Below are 22,533 nucleotides of genomic sequence, written 5' to 3'. Positions count from 1 at the left end.
GGGACCCTGTGGCCCTGGACAGGGCTGGGCCAGAGCCAGGGCCTGAGGGTCTGGGTGGAGAGACAGAGAAAGAGGACAGGCAGGGAGAGAGACAGTGCTGGGAGTGATTGAGAGAGACAGGTGGTGGTCAAGTCCTAGAGAGGAGGTGACAGAGTCGGACCAGGTAGGGACAAGCAGAGACAAGAGAAGGCAAGAAGGCAAGGAGCCAGCCCACAGTGCATGGTGGGGGACGAAGGGCCGGGGTGGCCCGACTCTGGGAAAGGCCCAGAGTGGAGGGGGCAGAAAAGGCAGGAATCCTGGCATCACAGTCCTTCCCACTCTGAGGCTCTGATCTCCCTGGAGCTGAGCTCCCCAGGGGTCACCATACTTGCAAACACTGGTACCTCCCATTTTTCTTGGGACTGCTGGTTCCAGCCTCTATGTCTGTCCCTGTAGGGGCTGACTTCCAGGAGAATGGGCTGCCCTTAGGGAGGAAACACCAGAGCCTGTCCTGTGGGGAGCTGATGCCGATCCTCACAGACACAGTGGGGCTGCGTTTCAAACTACACCGTGGGCCTTCCTGGTTCCACAGCCAGGCTTCAGGTGCTGTGCTGGCCCCAGGATCCCCAGCCTGGAGGGACTGAGCCCCATCCAGGGTGAGCAGGCTTCAGGGATCCTGGGTCTCCTCCTACTGTCAACCAGAATTCCTTCCAGCCCTCAGGAGTCGGCGCCCCCTATAAATTACCAATGAACATCAAGTCAAAGGTATTGAGGTCTCACACTGAGCAATAAAATGTGCCAACTGACCAAATTCAAAGTGCAGTATTCCAATTACATAACACTGTCAATAACCCATTTTATGGATGAGAAGACAGAGGGGATGTGAATCACCTAAGGGTCTCAGGGGTGGTGAGCGCTGGAACTTTACCCTGAACCAAGGTCTACCTTGGAAAGGGACCCACCTGGAGCCCGTCCTTTGACCTGCTCCCTGAGGCTCTGAGGGAGACCGCTGGCTTTGTCTCGGGAAACTCCTCTTCCAATGGCATTGAGTCACGCAGCTGTCAGGACAAGCAGGGCGAGGATGTGTTCCCGAGTGCTCCTGACTCCTAACAGCAAGTCAGCTTTGTCTCAGGAAATGGGTCCTCTATCATCATTAAATCAGGCATCAAAGTAAGTAAGAGTAAAAACATAAAATCCATCATACATATGAGTACTTTTAATTTAAAATAATAAGTAACTTTATGAACTATAAATGGATGCATTGCATTGATCCATGAGAAACAGGACACTACATACACTCATTAGAAAGTAGTGCTGTCACGGATGGGAATGTGGTGACAAGAGCAGGGTGTTTTTAGCAGAGAAGGAGATCCTACAGCTCTCAGTACAGGGTGGGTAAGTTCACAGTATTTCATCCCATGACCAAATTCTCAACACACACACACACGCACACACACACACAGAGGCAAATGCACATAGATCCTACCTTCTGATCAGAAAAATGATAAAAATATGTGCACACACCACCTAACAACAAACTGACCACACACACAGTTCCCATAATAACTTCTTAATACTTCAGTTCTGTGAGCCTCGGAAGTTCCCCTCACTTGCGCTCACCATCATCTAACAGAAAGAAGTCATAAACAGTACTTCGTCTGATTCATTACAGTTGCTCTGGGAACTTATTTTACATCACTGCAAGCCTCAGGAGAATATAAAATTCACAACTTGCAGATGGAGTTTTTGGCTTAATAGTTTTCATGGCTAAAAGCTTCCACTGACTACACAAAATTATTGGCTCTACTTTTCTCATTCTGTGCTTTCTACACCAGCTAAAATTTCCCTTTACATCTAATCACTCTGGATTTCAATCCGCGGCCTGATACTGCGTTTTGCAGATGAAGTGTGATTGTTCCTACAGGTCGTTATCTATTGATGAGCATTTTATTCTTTTAGACTTAAACAGTACAACTGACTTCCAACCTACGGCTTTTCATGTAACTGGAGAAAGAATAATAAAGCTTATACTGACGTCACTCACCAGTGCACTGCCAGACTCACAGCTTATCCTGGTCACACTCTGACCTCCTCTAATAAGTGTCTGTCCAGAAAAATCAAGCCCACACAAATGTGGGTCTGATACTATAGGGCCAGTATGCCCACCTTCTCCATTTATTTACTCTCAGTTGTCACTACTTTTCTATTATTTAACCTAGAAGTTGGCCTCCTCCTACCCCTACCCTGAACATTTCAAAAGAGTAACTTAAAAACTAAAGTTTTCATAGCACACACTCTATCCTCATTACTAGTAGCCATAAGGGTAGCCTATGAATGAATTTAAAAGGATTAGAATGGATGTATGATAACTAGTTTAAACAAAAACATTCTGACTCATAAAATTATAATTAGCTTCATAACTATCAAATGGCATCAGTCTACATTACTGTCATTTTTGCATTTACAGCATCCTATATGGATACTAATATACAATCACACTTAATATCCCCATTACTATGCTTAGATGGCATAATATCATCATTATTCATTACAGCAACTGTCAGCATGCTCAGCACCCATTCTACATTAGCTGGCATAATACCTACTGTCAGTGCTCACTGCCTGTGCGGCTGCACCGCTAATAGCTGTGGGATCCAATGCCTACGGTACTGATTATGTACAGTCTTAACCTTCTTCAAGGCTAAATAAAACTCATTATTCCAAACATTATATTAATACCATTAACATAATTATCAAAAGTTATATCCTCTGAATTAACACTACATCTCGTGGTCTATTAACCAGCCTTATTAGCTCATTCTTCCTGAATCAACTCTGAGTGATGCTAGCCTTCACTTTTCACTAGCCTTCCTCTCTATCAGTGCCTCCTCTTAGCATCAGCAACTTGTCTTCTTCCCCCAGCACACACAGCCAGCCCACTACATCTATCCCAGGAATCATTAGCCCCCAAAACGGTATCATCACAATGCTAACCTTACTACAAATATCCTTAGACTTTCACACTTCACAATTGATCACACTCTATAGTTTAATCAAAACAACATTAGTCAAAACCCTAATCATTTTTTACCCACTGGGAAAGTCAAACAAGATGATTAAATTCAGGACTTTATTTCTTACTGTATATACTCCTTGGATCACTTCCACTTTTCATTGCACTAAGTTTGATCCAGAATCTTTTCTGGGGCAGGGGTTATTTATTTATTTACTTACTTTTGCTTACTCACTTACTTTATTTATGGTGGAGGTACCAGGGATTGAACCCAGGACCTCACGCATGCTAAGCACATATTCTACCACTTGAGCAATACCTTCCCCCCTAATTCTGATCCTGAATCTTGTACATTCAGTACATTCTCTAATAATTCAATACTAAACTCAGGCAGCATCCATTTCTTAATCTGGTGCTCCCCATGACTGACACGTATAAGAGCGTTTATGGTAAACATGCCCGTTTAGGACCTGCTCCTTTTGTTCCCGAGAGCATAACTGGAGCTTGCATTCCTGGACCCAGAGCACCTGCAGTTATGCTGCTCACACTAGGCAGCTGGGGCACATTACACATTATAATATTCAATCCCTTGGAAAATAAGACGGCATAGCCTGACCTTACACCATCTTTGTGAGGAATAATCATGACAAGCCCCATCTATCTGTGCCAAACAGATTTACAGCTGCTCCCCGCAGGGCCCTCCAGCGGCCACACACACTAGGAGCTGTGGGCATCCATGCTCAGACAGCATGAGGTCCCGACGCTGCTCCATCCCTGACCATCACCCGCGCCTTACGTCATGGTTTGAGCCATGATGTATTAGGCACCCCAGGCATGGGGTTCAGCACTGGGATAAGGAGCCCCCTCAGCTGGGGTGAAAACCAGCGGGCTTTCTGGAGCACTGTAAGAAGCTGAGCCTCTGCTCTTGAAGAGCCTGTGAGAGACCCAGTGACTCCCTGTCACGGCAGGAACACAGCAGGCTGAACACTGCTTGGGGCTCTGGCCGGCTTGCGGGGGTGGCTCAGACGGGCCCCCGGACTTCCCCAGGCTCCTGCTCCCCCCTCAGACGGAGGCTTCCACTGCCAGTGAGCGTGCACACCATGGGAGAAAGTGGCGCTGGCTGGGTGTGGCCCTGCCTCTGAAAAGACGGCCAGCAGTCACGGCCAGCTAGAGTGTCCCTGCACACCCTCTGCAGGGAATAGCACTAGCACCAGGGCAGAGCCTGCCATCCCCAGAACTCACTTTCCTGTGCACACCCGACAGGCAGTGGGGCCAGCTCAGAGCTGTGGCCCTAATCTCTCTGGCCCTGACCCACCCTCTAGCCAAGCTGCACGCCAGAGAAAAGGTTATACCAGTACAGAAGGGCCGCTGCAAGCCCTCAGGCCTCAGCCACATCCCAAACCAAAGCAAAGACTGCCACCACACCCAGGAGAACCCCACTCCCACAGAGATCCTGCTCCAGCTCCACGGGACCCCGTGCCACCCCTGATAGGGCTGGTAACAGTCACTGAGCAGAGGAGAAGCCCCTGCTCGAACCTGGAACTGGCTCCAATCCCTCTAACTCCAGCTCTACCGCCCCCACTGCAGGGGCTGCCAGCACGTCCTGAGGGAAGAGGGCAGCCCAGAATCACTTCAGGTCCAGCTCTTCCCCACAAACCCGCTGGGCACAGAAGACTGCATAGGAGTGCTCTCACACAAGGACACTCCTTTAATTCTGGGACAGGTAACTGTTTCACGTAATTTCACAGAGATATAGAAAGTTAAAGTGAGAATACACAGGAACATGTATTATATGAAAGAATAAGGAAATAACCATAATGAAGAGAGATAAATAATTTATTTGACAAAGAGGTCAAAGCAATAGTAATAAGAATGATAACTGCACTGGGAAAAAGAACAGATGAACACAGGGAGAATTTTTAAAAAGAACTAGAAAATATACAAAAAGAACCAGTTAGACCAGAAGTGTAGGTAACACAGAAGATCAGGCAGTACAGATGACCCATTAGCAATCCGTAAGATAGAATAATGAAAAGCACCCAATCAGAAAGGCAAGAAGAAAAAGCACATTACACGAGGCTAAGGGACTTCTGAGACAGTATCAAGCACAGTAACACTCACATTATAGGGGTCCCTGAAGGAAGAGAGAGAAAGGGTGAGAAAACCTTTGATAAAATTATGGATGGAAACTCCCCTAATCTGAAGAAGGAAACTGATATCCAGGCACAGGAATCAGAGAGTCCCAAATGTGATCAGCTCAAACCAACTCACACCAAGACCTATCATTATTCAAAAAGTGAAATTTAAAGACAATGACAGAAACAACCAAACAACCCAATCCAAAAATGGGCAGAAGACCTAAACAAGCAATTCTCCAAGGAAGAAATACAAGTGATCAACAGGCATATGAAAAAATGTTCAGTATCACTAATTATCAGAGAAATGCAAAACCAAAACTACAATGAGGTATCACCTCACACCAGTCAGAATGGCCATCATTCAAAAATCCACAAATGACAAATGCTGGAGAGGCTGTGGAGAAAGAGGAACCCTCCTACACTGCTGGTGGGAATGCAGGTTGGTGCAGCCACCGTGGAAAACAGTATGGAGATTCCTCAAAAGACTAGAAATAGACTTACCCTATGACCCAGGAATCCCACTCCTGGGCATATATCCAGAAGGAACCCTACTTCAGGATGACACCTGCACCCCAATGTTCATAGCAGCACTATTTACGATAGCCAAGACATGGAGACAGCCTAAATGTCCATCAACAGATGACTGGATAAAGAAGATGTGGTATATTTATACAATGAAATACTACTCAGCCATAAAAACCGACAACATAACGCCATTTGCAGCAACATGGATGCTCCTGGAGAATGTCATTCTAAGTGAAGTAAGCCAGAAAGAGAAAGAAAAATACCATATGAGATCACTCATATGTGGACTCTAAAAAAAAAACAAACAAAAAAACAAAGCATAAATACAAAACAAATAGACTCATAGACATAGAATACAAACTTGTGGTTGCCAAGGGGGAAGGGGGTGGGAAGGGATAGACTGGGATTTCAAAGTTGTAGAATAGATAAGATTATACTGTAGAGCACAGGGAAATATATACAAGATCTTATGGCAGCTCACAGACAAAAAAATGTGACAGTGAATATCTATATGTTCATGTATAACTGAAAAATTATGCTCTACACTGGGATTTGACACAACATTGTAAAATGATTATAAATCAATTAAAAAAAAGTCAAAAAGAAAGACAATAACAGAATTCTAAAGGCAAAAAAAGAGGAAAATGTCACATTAAAGGAAATCCTTCATAAGCCCATCAGCTCTTCTTACTGCACGTATTTTTTAAATTTACATATATCTACTGTTCACTGTCTCTAAGAAGGTTTAGAGCTGTAGCTTTTTTAACTTACATAGTTATTAAAGGAGTAAAGCCAACCACAAAGTAAGAATTAATTCAAAAAGGTAACACACCCTGCTATTAATAGCAGCACTTTTGCAATTGCCAAGACATGAAAGCACCCCAAGTGCACATCAACAGATGACTGGATAAAGAAGATGCACCATACACATTACCTAATGGAACACAACTCACCCGTAAGAGAGAAGGATATTTTGCAATTTGTGGCTTTTCATTCACTTTTTTTCACTTCAAAACCCAGAATCTTATAACTGGCATAAACATTTCCACTGCATCAAAAAGAACAAAATACCTAGAAATAAACTTAGAAATAAATAATCAAGGAGGTTACTATATTCTGAAAACTGGAAAACACTGATGAAGGAAACTGAAGATGATACAAAGAAACAGAAAGATTTCTTGTGCTCTTGGACTGGAAGCATCAACATTATCAAAATGGTCATCTACCCAAAGCAAACTACAGATCCAACGCAACCTCTGTCAAAACACTTATGGCATTTTTCACAAAACTAGAACAAACAATTCCAAAATTTATATGGAACCGTAAAAGACCCTGAACAGCCACAGCAATCTTGTGTATGTCTTTTTTTCCCCCTTTCTTCTTTTTGTTCTGTTTTCTTATGGTTTGATGACTAGAGAAGCTCCTTTAACATCTGTTGTAAAGCTGGCTTGGTGGTGGTGAATTCTTTTAGCTTTTGTTTATCTGTGAAGATTTTGATTTCTCCATCAAATCTGAAAAAGAGCCTTGCTAGATAGAATATTCTTGGCTGTAAATTTTTCACTTTCATCAGTTTAAATATGTCGTGCCACTCCCCTCTGGCCTGTAGACTATCTGCTGAGAAATGAGCTAACATAACCTTATGGGAGCTCCCTTGTATGTCATTTTGCTGCTTTCCTCTTGCTGATTTTAACATTTTCTCCTTACTCTTAATTTTATCAGTTTGATGACTCTGTGCCTTCATGTGTTCCTCTTTGTGCTGACCCTGTGTGGTACTCTCTGCACTTCCTGGACTTGGGTGACTGTTTCCTTTCCCAAGTTGGGGAAGCTTTTGGTTATTATCTGTCCCAAAATTTTCTCACGTCCTTTCTCTCTCTCTCCTTTTTGAGACCCCTATAATGTGAGTATTAGTGCACTTCATGCTGTCCCAGAGTTCTCTTAAACTATCCTCATTCCTCTTCAATTTTTTTTCTGTTCTGCAGTAGTGACTTCCACTAATCTGTCTTCTAGTTCACTGATCTGTTCTGCTTCATTTAGTCTATTCTTAGTTCCTTCTAGTGTGTTAGGCCATTAAAATCATTTCAGTGATTTTATTAGTCAACTCCGGGTATTCTTTATATTTTCCAACTTTCTGCTAAAAATTTTGCTCTGTGCATCTATACTCTTCTTGAGTTCTCTGAACATCTTCACCATCATTACTTTAACTTCTTTTTCAGATAAACTGCCTGTCTCATCACTTACTTCTTCTGGGATTTTGTCTTGTACCTTGGCCTAGGAGATATTCCTCTGTTGCCTCATTCTGATGTCTTTTTATTTCTATTTTTAGGTAGAATAGTTATGTTTCTCAACCTTGGAGAAGTGGCCCTCTGTGGGAGACATTCTATGTGTCCCAGCGGTACACTCCTCTTGTCACCCAAGGGCCAGGGTCCAGCCAGTCCCAGTGTAGACTCTGGCCTGTGTTTGTGGGCTCCTTCCACAGGCTTTGGGACTGTTGTTTTCTTCCTTCTGGTATCAGCTCCCTGGTGGATAAGGCTGGACTAGAGGCTTATGCAGGTTTCTTGGCAGGAGAAGTCAGTGCCTGCCCACTGCTGGGTGAAGCTTGTTCCTGGACCTCTGGTGGGTAGGGCCTTGTCTCGATGTATTTTTAGGTCAGGAAGTCCATTGATAGGTGGGGCTGTGTTCCCACCCAGTATGTTCTTTGGCCTGAGGCTTCCCGGCCCTTAAGCCTACAGGTTGTTGGGTGGGGCTAGGTTTTGGTGCTAGTGATTCAATCAAGATGTCAGCCTCCAGGAAAGCTCACATAAATAAACACTCCTGGAATGTCAGCCACCAGTTTTTATATCCCCTGGGTGAGCCACAGCCTTCCCCTATGTCCCCAGGAGACCTTCCAAAACCAGCAGGCAGGCCTGGCCCAAGTTCCTATGAAATCACTAGTTCTGCCCTTGAACCTGGCACACATGAGATTCTGTGTACGCCTCCCAAGAGAATGAAGTCTCTGTTTCCCCCTGCCCCATGGGGCTCCTAGAGCTAAGCACCCTTGGCCTTCAAAACCAGATGTCCTGGGGCCTCTTCCTCCTCCCAATGCTGGAATCCCAGGCTGGGGAGCCTGACATGGGGCTTAGAACTCCTGTGGGAGGGTCTTTGTGATTTACTCTCCAGCTTGTGGGTAGCCCACCCCAGGGGGTATGAGGCTTGATTGTATCATGAGCACACCTCTCCTACCATCCTGCTGTGGTCCCCGCTTTATGTTTCCAGTTGAAGATCTTTTTTGCCAGGTTCATCTTTTTTTTTGATGCTTGTTTAGCAGTCAGCTGTGGCTTCAACTGTAGTCGTGAGGACAGGAGAGCTCATGGAGGCCTATCAGCTGTTTTTCAGCAGCAATTGCAGGCCAGAAGGAACAGCCATGATATATTTAAAGTACTTAAAGGGAAAAACCTAGAACCTAGGCTACATAGTCAGCAAAGTTATTAATCACAATTGAAAGACAGTTAAAGAGTTTCTCAGATAAGCAAAACCTAAGAGTTCATCAATCCTAAACTGACCTTATAGGAAGTATTAAAAGGTTTTCTTTATATGAAAAAGAACAAGAAATAAGAACTTGTGTGAAAGGGGAAATCCCACTTTTAGGGCAAAAATGGAGCAACGGCTGTAAATCATCCACTTAAGCCACTATAAGACTGAAAAACAAAAACTGTAAAAACAACTATAATTACAGTAAACATTTATACAAGGCATATGAAGATGTAAAAAATAAAATCAAAAACAAAAAAAAATAACACAGTAGATCTTTTAGAACTTATATGTCCTTAAATGACAATCACTTTAAGACAATCAGATATTGTAACAGAGCAAAATATATGAACCTCATGGTAACCATAAATCAAAAACTGACATTAGATATGCAAAGGCAAGTGAGAGAAACACAGACATAACAACAAGGAAAATCAACCAACCATAAGAGAAGAGTATGAAGAAAGAAGGACAGAGAAGAACTACAAAAACATTTGGCAAGGTAGAAGGACACAACATTAACATACACAAATCAGTTGCATTTCTTTACACTAACAATGAAATAGTAGAAAAAGAAAGTAAAAAAAATAAAAAATCCCCTTTAAAATCACATCCAAAACAATAAAATACTTAGGAATAAATCTGGCCAAGCCAGTGAAAGACTTACATATTAAGAACTATGAAACAGTGATTAAACAAATTAAAGAGGACTTAAAGAAATAGAAAGATATCCTATACTCTTGGATTGGGAGAATTAATATTGTTAAAATGGCCACACTGCCCAAGGCAATCTACAGAGTTAATGCAATCCCTACCAAGTTACCCAGGACATTTTTCACAGAACTAGAACAAATGATCCTAAAATTTACATGGAATCATAAAAGACACAGAATTGCCAAAGCAATACTGAAGAAAAAGAATAGAGCTGGAGGAATGATCCTCCCAAACTTCAGACAATATTACAGAGCTACAGTAATCAAAACAGTGTGGTACTGGCATAAAAACAGACATATGGATCAACGCAACAGAATAGGGATCCCAGAAATAAACACACAGACCTACAGTTAATCTTTGGCAAAGGTGGCAAGATACATAATTGAGAAAAGACAGTCTCTTCAGCAAGTGGTGTTGGGAAAACTGGACAGCAGCACGTAAGTGACTGAAGTTAGGGCACTCCCTCACACCATACATAAAAAATAAACTCACAATGGCTTAAAGATTGAAATACAAGACACGGCACCATAAAACTCCTAGAAGTGAAAATAGGCAAAACATTCTGACATGAATCGTAGCAATGTGTTCTTAGGTCAGTCTCCCAAGGCAAGAAATAAAAGCACAAATAAACAGATGGGACCCAAACAAACTTACAACTTTTTGCACACACAGCAAAGCAAACCATAAAGAAAATGAAAAGACAAACTACAAAATTGAAGAAAATATTCACAATGTGACCAAAAAGGGCTTAATTTCCAAAATACACAAATAGCACATAAAGCTCAGTAACAACACCAACAAAACAAATGATCCAAACCCCAAAACAGTCTGAAGACCTAGTCATTTCTCCAAAGAAAACTACAAATGGCCAACAGGCACATGAAAAGATGCTCAACGTTGCCAATAACTAGAGAAATTCACATCAGAACTACAATGAGGTATCACCTCACACCAGTCAGAATGGCCATCATTGAAATGTTTACCAGTAACAAATGCTGGAGACACTGGGCAAAGGGAACCCTCCTACACTGTTGGTGGGACTGCAAATTGGTACAACCACTGTGGAAAATGGTAAGGAAGTTCTTTAAAAAACTAAAAGTAGAGCTACCATGTCATCCAACAATCCCACTGTTGGGTTTATCCAGAGAAAACACTAGGTTAAAAAGATACATGCATCCCAATGTTCAAACAGCACTATTTGTAATAGCCAAGACATGTAAGCAACCTACATGTCCCCTGTGAGATAAATGGATAAAGAAGAAGTGTTTTAGATATACATATATTTTATAAACACACACACTAGAATACTACTACTCAGCCATAAAAAAGAATGAAATGATACTATTTGCAGCAAAATGCATGGATCTACAAATTATACTAATTAAGTTCGTTACAGAAAGACAAATGCCATGATACAATTTTTATGTGGAATTTAAAACATGCCACAAGTGAACTTATTTACAGAACAGAAACAGACTCACAAACTTAAAAGACAAACTTTGATTACCAAGTGGAAAGCAGGAAGGGGGATAAGTTAGATGTTTGGGATGAGCAGATACAAACTCCAATAGATATAAACTACTACACATAAAATAAATATAAAAACAAGGTCCTTCTGTATAGCACAGGGAACGTTTTTCAATATCCCATAATAATCCATAATGAAAAAGAGTAAGGAAAGGAATATATATGTATGTGTATATATATATACACATACACATATACACACTATGCTGTACATATTCAAACAAAATATTATTATATGAATTAAGCCGATTATATTAACAGAATAATAGTAGACTATACTGAAAATGCAATACTGGTCAAGATTCAAAAATAACTATTCAACACCCATTTATGATAAAAAAAAAAAAACCTCTCACCAAAGTGGGTATAGAGGGAACATATCTCAACATAATAAAAGCTATATATGACAAACCTACAGCCAGCATAGTACTCAACGGTGAGAAACTCAAAAGCTTCCCACTAAAATCTGGGACAAGACAAGGCTGTCCAGTATCACCACTCCCATTCAACAGTCTTGGAAGTCCTAGCCACAGCAATCAGGCAAGAGAGAAATAAAAGGGATCCAAATTGGAAAAAGAAGATGTAAAATTCTCACTATATGCAGATGACATGATACTATATATAGAAAACCCTAAAAGGTCCACACAAAAACTACCAGAACTAATCAAAGAATTTAGCAAGGTAGCAGGTTACAAGATTAACATTCAAAAATCAGTTGCATTTCTTTACAGTAATGATGAATCAACAGGAAAAGAAAGTAAAGAAACAATTCCCTTTAAAATAGCACCTAAAAAGTAATAAAATACCTAGGAATAAATCTAACCAAGGAGGTGAAAGACTTATACACAAGAGAACTAGGAAACATTAAGGAAATTAAAGAAGACTTAAAAAAACGGAAAGATATCCCATGCTCTTGGATTGGAAGAATCAATATTGTTAAAATGCTCATACTTCCCAAAGCAATCTATAGATTTAATGCAATCCCTATCAAATTACCCAGGACATATTTCAGAAAACTAGAACAAATCATCCTAAAATATATATGAAATCACAAAACACTCAGAATCGCCAAAGCATTAATGAAGAAAAAAAGGCTGGAGGATTAACTCTTCAGGACTTCAGACAATATTACAGAGCTACAGTCATCAAAACAGCATGCTATTGGTACAAAAACAGACATATGGACCATTGGAACAGAACAGACAGCCCAGAAATGAACCCACAAACTTATGGTCAACTAATCTTTGACAAAGGAGGCAAGAACATACAATGGAATAAAGACAGTCTCTTCAGCAAATCGTGTTGGGAAAACTGGACAGCAGCTTGTAAATCAATGAAGCTAGAACACTTCCTTACACCATACACAAAAATAAACTCAAAATGGGTCAAAGACTTAAATATAAGACAATATACAATAAACCTAGAAGAAAACAGGAAAAACGTGATCTCAAAAACGTTCTCCTAGGGCAGTCTACCCAAGCAATAGAAATAAAAGCAAGAATAAACAAATGGGACCTAATGAAACTTCCGAGCTTTTGCACAGCAAAGGAAGCTGTAAGTAAAACAAAACAACCTACAAATGGGAGAAAATTTTTGCAAAAGATGAAACTGACAAAGGCTTATCTCCAGAATATATAAGCAGCTCATATGACTTAATAAGAAAAAAACAAACAACCTAACCCAAAAATGGGCAGAAGACCTAAATAAGCAATTCTCCAAGGAAGACATACAAATGATCAATAGACACATGAAAAAATGCTCAATATCACTATCAGAGAAATGCAAATCAAAACTACAATGAGGTATCACCTCACACCAGTCAGAATGGCCATCATTCAAAAGTCCACAAATGACAAATGCTGGAGAGGCTGTGGAGAAATGGGAACCCTCCTACACTGCTGGTGGGAATGCAGTTTGGTGCAGCCACTGTGGAAAACAGTATGGAGATTCCTCAAAAGACTAGGAACAGACCTACCATATGACCCAGTAATCCCCACTCCTGGGCATATAGCCACAAGGAACCCTACTTCAAAAAGACACCTGCACCCCAATGTTCATAGCAGCACTATTTGCAATAGCCAAGACATGGAAACAGCCTAAACGTCCATCGACAGGAGATAAAGAAGAGATGGTGTATTTATACAATGGAATACTATTCAGCCATAAAAATGACAACATAACACCATTTGCAGCAACATGGATGTCCCTGAAGAATGTCATTCTAAGTGAAGTAAGCCAGAAAGAGAAAGAAAAATACCATGAGATTGGTCATATGTGCAGTCTAAAAAAAAAAAGAAAAATACAAATGAACATCAATACAAAACAGAAACAGACTCATAGACATAGAATACAAACTTGTGGTTGCTGGGGGGAGGGGGTGGGAAGGGACAGACTGGGAGTTCGAAATTTTAGATACTGACAGGTATATATAGAATAGATAAACAAGATTACACTGTATAGCACAAGGAAATGTATACAAGATCTTGTGGTAGCTCTTGGTGAAAGAGATTGTGACAATGAATATATGTATGTTCATGTATAACTGAAAAACTGTGCTCTACACTGGAAATTGACACATTAAACTAAGTCAATAAAATAAAATTTTTTAAAAAGTAGGTAAACAATAAAAATAATTAAATTAAATAAATATGCAAAACTTTTTTGAGATCCCCAAAATAACTTCAGTCACTTTCTTGTTCATATGGTTCAGAGCACAGGAGATGGAATGAGAGCCAGACCATCATGAATTCATATGGTCAATATTCTGTTTGTTAGGCAGGTGACTTAATCCATATAAATCTCATTTCCCACATATTAAACTTGAGAATACTATTATTAATCACATTGTAGTCCTACTATGAAGTTAAAATATGGTAATAACTAAACTACAGTGGCTTACTAGTTAAAACTGTAGTCATCATTATATTATTAATACCTTTACAGTAAGTATGTAGCAATTTAAATGTCCAATAAGTATATGACTTCATTAAATATGTATTTTTAATATTTAAAAAAATAACTAAATTAGCCCCTTAACAGAAAAGTACAATGATAAAATAATGATTAAGTAGGATAAATGTATAAAGGTATCTAATAAGATTCATTGACTAGTCATGAAAATAACTCTTAGCAAAACTGTGAAAGAAAGCAACTTCCATTCACAAAGTGAAAATAATCAAAGCAGTATAGTGTTGGCTTGGAAACAGACACATATATCAATGGAACAGAATAAAGCTCATAAATAAACCTGTGCATATATCAACAATAATTCATGACAAGGGAGCCAAAAATATATAATGGGGAAAGGACAGTTTCTTTACTAAACAGTGTGGGGAAATCTGTATAAGTACATGCAGACGAATGAAAATGGACACCTATCTTATTATCAAACAAAGTCAACTCAAAATGTGTGAAGGATTTGAATGTAAGACCTGAAACCATAAAACTACTGTAAGAAATTGTAGGCAGTAAGCTCCCTGACATCAATCTTGGATCTTGGTGGTGAACTTTTGGATTGGACACCAAAAGCAAAAGAAACAAAAATAAAGATAAGCAAGTGGGATTATATCAAACTAAAAAGCTTCTGCACAGCAAAGGAAATTAACAAAAACATGAAAAGGTACCTTACTGAATGGAACTGCAAATAATAACTGAAAAGGGGGTGATAAAATATATTAAAAAAGCTCCTACAACTCAATAATAACAACATTAAAAAAACACAATCTGATTAAAACATGAAAAGGACCAGTATCATTAGTCAGTCAGGGAAACAGAAATCAATACCACAACAAGGTATCACCTCACATGTGTCAGAATGACTGTTATCAAAAGACAAGACATAACAAGGTTTGGCAAGACATGGAGAAAAGGGAAACCTGTGACTGTTGGGAACGTAAATTAGTGGAGCCACACTGTTAAACAACATGGAGGTTTCCCAAAATACTAAAAATAGGGCTACTATATGATCCAGCAATTCCACTCTTATTTCTCTGAAAGAAATGAAAACACTAATTTGAGAGGAGCTCTGCATGCCCATCTTCAATGCAGCATTAATTCAATAATCAAGATATGGAAACGACTTAAGTGTCCATCAGTGGATGAATGGACAAAGAAAATCTGGTATGTGAGTATATATCTAACAAAATACCATTAAGTCATTAAAAAGAATGAAATCTTGCTATTTGCATCAACCTGGATTGACCTTAAGAGCATTATGCTAAATGAAATAAATCAGATAGAGATAAACATGCATGGCTTCATTTACAGGTGGAAGCTAAATAAGACAAAACCAAAAAGCAGCTCATAGATACAGAGAACAGACTGGTGGTTGCCAGGTGTGGGGAGGAGGAGGGGAAATATTGGTGAATGGGGCCAATGCATACAAATTTCCATTCACAAAATAAATGACACATACAGTGCAGTGACCATAAGTAATAATACCACATAAAATATTTCATATTACTAAGGGAGTAGAATCTTATCACAAGAAAAATGTGTAAACATATACAATGATGGAAGTTAACTAAACTTACTGTGGTTATCACTTCACAATATATATAACTATCAAATCATTATGCTGTATGCCAGAACCTAAGATAAAGTTATTTGTCTAATCCAGCTCAATAAAAACAAGCACACAAACAAATAAAGCTATGCAATTTGTAAAAGGATATACTTGGGATAATATGAACATTTAGAAACATTAGTAATAATAATAATAATAATAATAATAGTAAGTAGTAGTAGTAGTAGTAGTAGTAGTAGTAGTAGTAGTAGTAGTAGTAGTAACAACCCTGGGCACTTCCTTTGGTGATCATTGTGCTAAGGGCTTAACTCACATTATCTCACTTACAAGACAATCAATCATAAAAAGATCTGTACCAGACAATTTTACAAAGAATGAAGCTGTGGCTTGGAAAAGTTAAGCAATTTTCCCAAGACAGCCAGTGGCAGAGCCAGGACTCAGACCTGTCTTTCAAGCAGCAAAAACCTAGAACCAGAACAAAAGTGCACAGACTGATTTTCACCCTACTAGACTACGTCTTACTACCTAATCACTTCTGATTCCGGCCCCTTCAACTCTCTGAACTTCAATTTTCATTTATATATAAAACTTAGGATACGAAAACCTGCAGTCTATCTTGCAAAGTTGTACTGAGAAAGAACAGGGTTAATGTTGCTTTGAAACCTGTGATAAGATGAATAGATACAAGGAGGACAGGCAGTGGCCACAGCGTGGTGGCACCACCAGCCACAGCAGCCTGCTAAGAGCATCAGCACAGGTTAGTTCTGGTCTCTGCACAAGATACAGATTGGACACTCCGTTGTTCTTAGGGATCTTCCTGCTAAGTAAAAATATCTAAATGAAGCTGAAAACAGTACAGCACATCCAGAATCAGCTCATTAAAAGTGCTGAGGGTTTGATGTGTGTGTCTGTTTTGTTTTGCTACATGGAGGAGGGCTGCTATTATAAACTCTGAGCAGCTGTCTAACTGTGGTTCTGTAGTAAAAATACATTTTGGGTCCTATTCTTGCAATTTCCAGAATGGGTGAGGAAGGTGGGGGTGGCAGGGATGTGTTTACTCTACTGCACAGTAACGTATGTCCACACTAACACCCTATTCTGATGAGTCAGCGCAGCACTTTAGGATGAGCAATGTGAGAATAAAAAGAAAGCATCCTGCACCAGGCATTAAGTTTCATAGAGTACAGGTGCCCAAGTACAGGAATCACACACTCAGCAGTCCAAGAAAATGCAAACAGCACAGCAGAGGAACATAAAAAGACAGCAAGCTCTTGCCTTTTGTCCAAAAACAAAAGTGACAATTCCATTCTGCTTTACAGAAATCTGCAACCGTTCAGGCAGGTCCTGTAGACAGTTCCGACTACTCAGGTCACTTCAGCTGTAGTTACTCCTCCCCCTGTGGAAGAAGAACTCTAATAAAGACTGCCATCTTTATTGCTTTACCAATAGAAATTCCACTCACGGTATTGTCCATATTCTTTGGAAGGAAAGAGACTGAAAACTGGCTTTTTAATAGACAGAAATGCAAAGTGAGCTGCAGACGAAGGAAACAGAAAACTGAATCTAACATGAGTGAGCATGATGAGTCCAACAATATTTAGAATCCAGACAGGAAGAAACACATTCAGAGCAACAGGAACCAGAAAGAAAACAAAAGGAAAAAAGGCAGCTTCCTGAGTCTGATTACCTAAGTGAACTGACAATGGAACAGAAAAGAACAAACCTGACTCCATACTAGACCTGTTCCTTTGACTTCAACCCTGTGCCCTGTTTCCTAAGCTCAGACTTGCCAGTTCTGCACCTTTTGTAAAACAATGTTGCCAATAGCCTGAAGTAAGAGAGCCTGTTCCCAAGGCTCTGACCTTTAAGGATATTTACACTTTTCCATTCATATAAAGGTAACAAGTTGCAATATAGAAAACAACATTTGTTTTGTTGGAGGTTTACAGGGACACCATGATCTCACCCAGGTGGACACAGCTGCAAGAACACAGGATTCCAAGAACAAAGAATTCCTACATTAAGAAGTTTCCAACAACCAAGCGTTCCCCCTCCTCTTTTTAGTATAAAAGGAAACTGAATTCTAACTTGGAGAAGATGGTGCTCTAGGACATCAGTCTGCCACCTTCTGGGTCAGCCAGCTTTCTCAATAAAGTCATTATTCTTTGCCCTAACACCTCATCTCCTGATTTACTGGCCTGTCACGTGGTGAGCAGAATGAGTTTGGATTCAGTAACAATAACCAACAATATAATTAATGAGCAAATACTTAAAGAGTTTTCTTTGTAATGAACCAGATGCCAGCTTTCACCTCTTCTAGTCAATACTGTACTGAAGACACTGTCAGGATAATAATGTAATAACAACAACAACAAAATAGGAGGCATAAAGATCACATTTTAAGTGAGAAAACTGTCATTGTGTGTGCACGGCATTATTACATGCATGGAAAATCCACCATAATATAAAGACATTCACAATTAGGAAGTGAATTAGGGCATGGTTACTGGATTGAGGATCAAGTGTATAAAATCAACTGGATTATTCTGCATGAGCAAGAAAGAAACAAAATTAACCTGCAAACACCAGACCGGCAAACAAGTATCCACAGGAAAAAGAACCTATACAAGATAAACTTATACAACATTAAGGAAAAATGCTTCAGGCCTTCTGAGGCCTGGCCTGCCCACCCCGCAGGAGCCGTGAGGTCTCCTCAGCCAGGCTGGGTCCAGCCCGGACTGCGGGGTGCTGTGCGCAGGCCTGGCAGGGGCCCAACTTTGGCCTCCCTGTGCAGCTGGTGCTCTCACCACGCTGGCCCTGGTCAGATGTCCAGCGCCTCTGAGCCCAGGGGCTCTGGGTGATAGAAATTTTAAAAACAATCAATGTAAGAAAAACACAAAAATCCAACAGGAAAGTGAGCAGGCAATATGAAGAAAAATAAGCCCAGAAGGCTGACAGACCTTCTAAAACCTAACTCCCCTGATGCAGGTCCAGGTGAGAGGACCCCAGCAGGGCCCAGGACAGCAGGCCAGGAGGCAGGACCACCAAAGAGGTGACAGTGCCCCCTGCTGTGGGAGGGTCCGGGTCCAGGACTTCCAGTGGGGACTCCAGGTCTTCTGCCTCAGTCTTGGCCTCCACTGCATCGCCAGGCACAGCCCCACGTCACCACCCCCAAGCTGGGGAGGATTCTGATTGGCCAGGTCAGAGAAAGTCATATAAAATGTGGTTGTCACACAGAAGTCAAACAAGGCACTGTCACTGTCACACAAGAGACAGGACTCAACTGTCATCACAGCACTTCTAAAGAAGAAAGCTTAATTTCACCCTCTTAACCAGGCAAGAGGTTGCAAAATGCTCAAATGAATATCAGACTCACATATTCATCGACTGGGTCACCAACGGTGGGACAAAAAATGATCCTTTGCTGCTGAGCTGTCCCATCAGCGTGATCCCAGGGCACGGACAGGCTGATGGTTGTCTCTCCAAAGACTCAGATTCCTTGGTCCACTGCATGGTCCTAAATAAATCAACGCAATGGAGTCAGTGGCCTGTCTGTGAGCAGGTGGACATGGGGGTGGAGGGAGGGGTATAACAGAACTGTAAGCAGGTCAGAGTCACTGCGCCCAGGGATTTCACCACTCTCTGGGGTGTTTCCTCCCCTGTGATAAAATCCGCATCTCCTACTTTTCTCATGTGGACCCCTAACAGTAGGAAGTGCTCCGTTCAGAGCTACGGTTACGTGCTGAGCTTTTCGGGACAGAGACTGGGTTGGAGCCTAAATGTACAGACTGGGAGAGAACAGGATTTTAACTACTCTGACCACTTCCTGCTGAATGAAACAGAGGCTGAGCCCTCACATTTCAAAAGTGCCCAGTTGGTGAGAAGACCCACTGCAGGGAGGAGAAGGGAAAAAACCTCTCCTTAACCGAGGTCCCAGATGAGGAACCAAAACAGCCCAGTGACACTCGGCCCAGTGACACTCACTCAGCCCAGAGGGCCCTCAGACTGAGAACGTGGGAACCCGGGAAGAAGTGGGCGCCAGGCCTCCCCTCATCTGAGCAAGGTGGCGGCGGCTCTCAGCACCCCCCTCAGCACCCACCTGCCCAGCCTTCCTCACTGAGTCACAAGGGAACTGGGTGGGAAGGATTTCAGCCTCATGTGTTTGGCCCCGCGTGGGGCTGGGATTCCGCCTCCATCTGAGTGGAGCGCAGTGATGTTCATGGAATAGGGTGTGTCTGGAACCAGCTGCTCCAAGTGTGCCGTGGGGGTGTTTCCTGGCACCACAACCTGGAGGGGAGGACATGCCAAATTCTGTCTGGTAATAACCCAAATGCTTATTACTCTTTTATTAGTATAATAATGTTTATAGTGAAGGACTGAGCCCAGACTCAGCAGACGCCAACCTCTGTGCTACTTCGTGACATCTGCCCAGGCCACAGCATTACATGCACTTTTCCCTCAGAAATTCCCTCTCCACTAAATGTGAGTCCACACTTGACCCTCAGCAACCTCGACAACCTCCCATTTAGGTTCCTGGGGAAGGTTCTCAAATACAACATCCAGGGCTTACGATAGTGACCCCAAAGCACCCCGGATGTTAGAGACACTTCTCAGGGAGAGGTTTTTCTATTAAAATGGAGCTACTCCATGCGATGGACAAGGGCGGTGCTGTCTGAACACGTCCTGCCACACACAAGGGTGCAAATCAACTCGGACAGGCTCAACTTGTGTTATCTTTGTCCATGGTCCCTGCTTCTTTTTGTGAAGTCTCATAAATTTACTTTCCCTCAGGTGTTCTGACACTCTCCCTACTCAAATTAGTCATTTCTGCTCTCTCTGTTATTAATCTACTTAGAGAATGGAATAGTACTAAGCCAGATTGGGCAGTTTATTAAGAGCCCATGAAGGCAAACTTTTAGGTAGGGTCCTAACAAAGACGTGTGTGTTACAATAAAAGTCCATATTGACAAGGTGTATCAATGACTTGCATCTACTACTGGGGTTTTTTAACTCATATAGCTAATTTGCTTTTTCCCCAAATTTGTTTTTGCTTACTAACCCTACAGTTCATACCGTTACAATTTAATGCATCAAAAGCAATCACTTAATAAGCATTGTACGTGGGCATGTTTGTGGCCTGTGTTCTCACAGGCTGCCAAGCATGACACAAATATGAGACTAAGTTCATCAGGAAATGAGTGTGCCTGTGACCCAGGGCCACACCAACTGATCTACTGTCCTGCACCAGCAACCACAGCAGGAGGCACCGTAAAATCTACCAAATTCTTCTGGCAGCTCTAAGGTTACAACAGTACTCACAGGTTCTGGGGGCCTCGTGCCAGCCAGGGGAGCGCACACCACACGGTGCTGCGGCAACGGCCAGGGGCGGGGTCGAGATCGTCCCAGCTGTTTGGGGTCGGACTGTACACTTGGACATCTCTGGCCAGTCTTCTCACCACTGAGGAAAGAAAAGCCAACATGTATTTCTTACGTCTATTTATACATGTCAAGCTTTTGTTATCACTTCTCCCGAACTTCCACTCTGTAGCAGGATAAAATACTGACCTCCTTAGACTTTGAATTATCTGCATTCGAAAGCAGATGAAAACTCTCCAAATCCACATTTAGCCAAACTTAGCCAACTAGGGCCTTGGTATCTATGGAAGCTAAGTTGTTGCCAATAAAAACAAGGGAGTAAAAGTAGTCGTACTGGGTTGGCCATAAAAGGACAAGGGACAAGGGGCAAGACCGAGAAACTGGAAAAGAAGCTTCAGTTTTCCAGCACAGGTCATGGTGAGAGACACAAGAGGATTCTACCATCTCCACCTCTAAATGAGAACTGACAACACCGAGGACACCCATCTAACTGTGGCAGCTAGGTTAGCTGGTTTCAATCATTCATTTCTTCTCATTCAACAAACAGACACTGAATGTCTTCTGTGAGTCAAAGAAAAGGCAAACATAGGGAGAAATCAAAGATAACTCAGTTCTCAATTAACTGCCCCAATAGGGACTTAGAAAAACATGCAAATTAAATCCATATATTATCCCCAAACTCCACTTTGCCAATAACATCATTTTTCTAGATCACTAATCTTTTGCCAAAAGAAGTCATCCACACTTGCTTTCTTTTAGCCATCAGCACATATATTTTTAAGCCAAATAAAATATTTAGAGGTACACACCAAAGCCTTTAAACAATACTACAAAGAATTGTAAAAACCACTATAAACTGGTTTCCCAAGATGTTAATAGCAAATGAAAGCAGAGATTTTCAATGCCAAAAAGCACTTCATCAGCAGAGAAATGTGCTATCAAGTAACGTGACCAACAGATTTCAACAACTGCCACTCAAAGCCAGTGACAAAACGCTGCTTCATACAAATTTATCGAGCACAAAGCAAAGCTCATGAACTTTTGTCAGTGACAGAGAATACTGGTAACTGTATACACATTTATAAATCCTAAAGTTATCATTTCAGAAGAATGTCATTCTTATTTCATACACTAAAATATTAACAATTGGTGGGGGTTGGGAAACTGTTACATCTTTATTCCATCATTATGAATTTCCCAAATTTTCTTTATATGTTAAACTTTACGCT

General features: G+C 41.3%; 1 protein-coding gene across 6 annotated transcripts in view; it reads right to left on the bottom strand.

The window, feature by feature from the left end:
• Positions 1-22,533, bottom strand: part of LOC106729435 (actin, cytoplasmic 1-like) — a 79,426-nt gene that overhangs the window by 16,914 nt on the left and 39,979 nt on the right. For 4 of the 6 annotated variants that reach the window (XM_032497844.1, XM_032497840.1, XM_032497843.1 and 1 more), the window contains 5 exons: positions 21,248-21,386; positions 20,028-20,215; positions 19,305-19,445; positions 17,204-17,324; positions 942-1,123 (listed from right to left, as the gene is read on the bottom strand). In XM_032497844.1, coding sequence (XP_032353735.1) covers positions 942-1,025 — 84 coding nt within the window. In that variant the 5' untranslated portion in view covers positions 1,026-1,123; positions 17,204-17,324; positions 19,305-19,445; positions 20,028-20,215; positions 21,248-21,386. The remainder of the gene's footprint in view (positions 1-941; positions 1,124-17,203; positions 17,325-19,304; positions 19,446-20,027; positions 20,216-21,247; positions 21,387-22,533) is intronic. The other 2 variants (XM_032497842.1, XM_032497845.1) reach the window with 2 other exon arrangements.

The sequence above is a fragment of the Camelus ferus genome, chromosome 15 (assembly GCF_009834535.1).
Source record: "Camelus ferus isolate YT-003-E chromosome 15, BCGSAC_Cfer_1.0, whole genome shotgun sequence".
Taxonomy (NCBI): Eukaryota; Metazoa; Chordata; class Mammalia; order Artiodactyla; family Camelidae; genus Camelus; species Camelus ferus.
The sequence above is the reverse complement of the archived record's forward strand: the minus strand, read 5'-3'. Positions and strand labels throughout refer to the sequence as shown.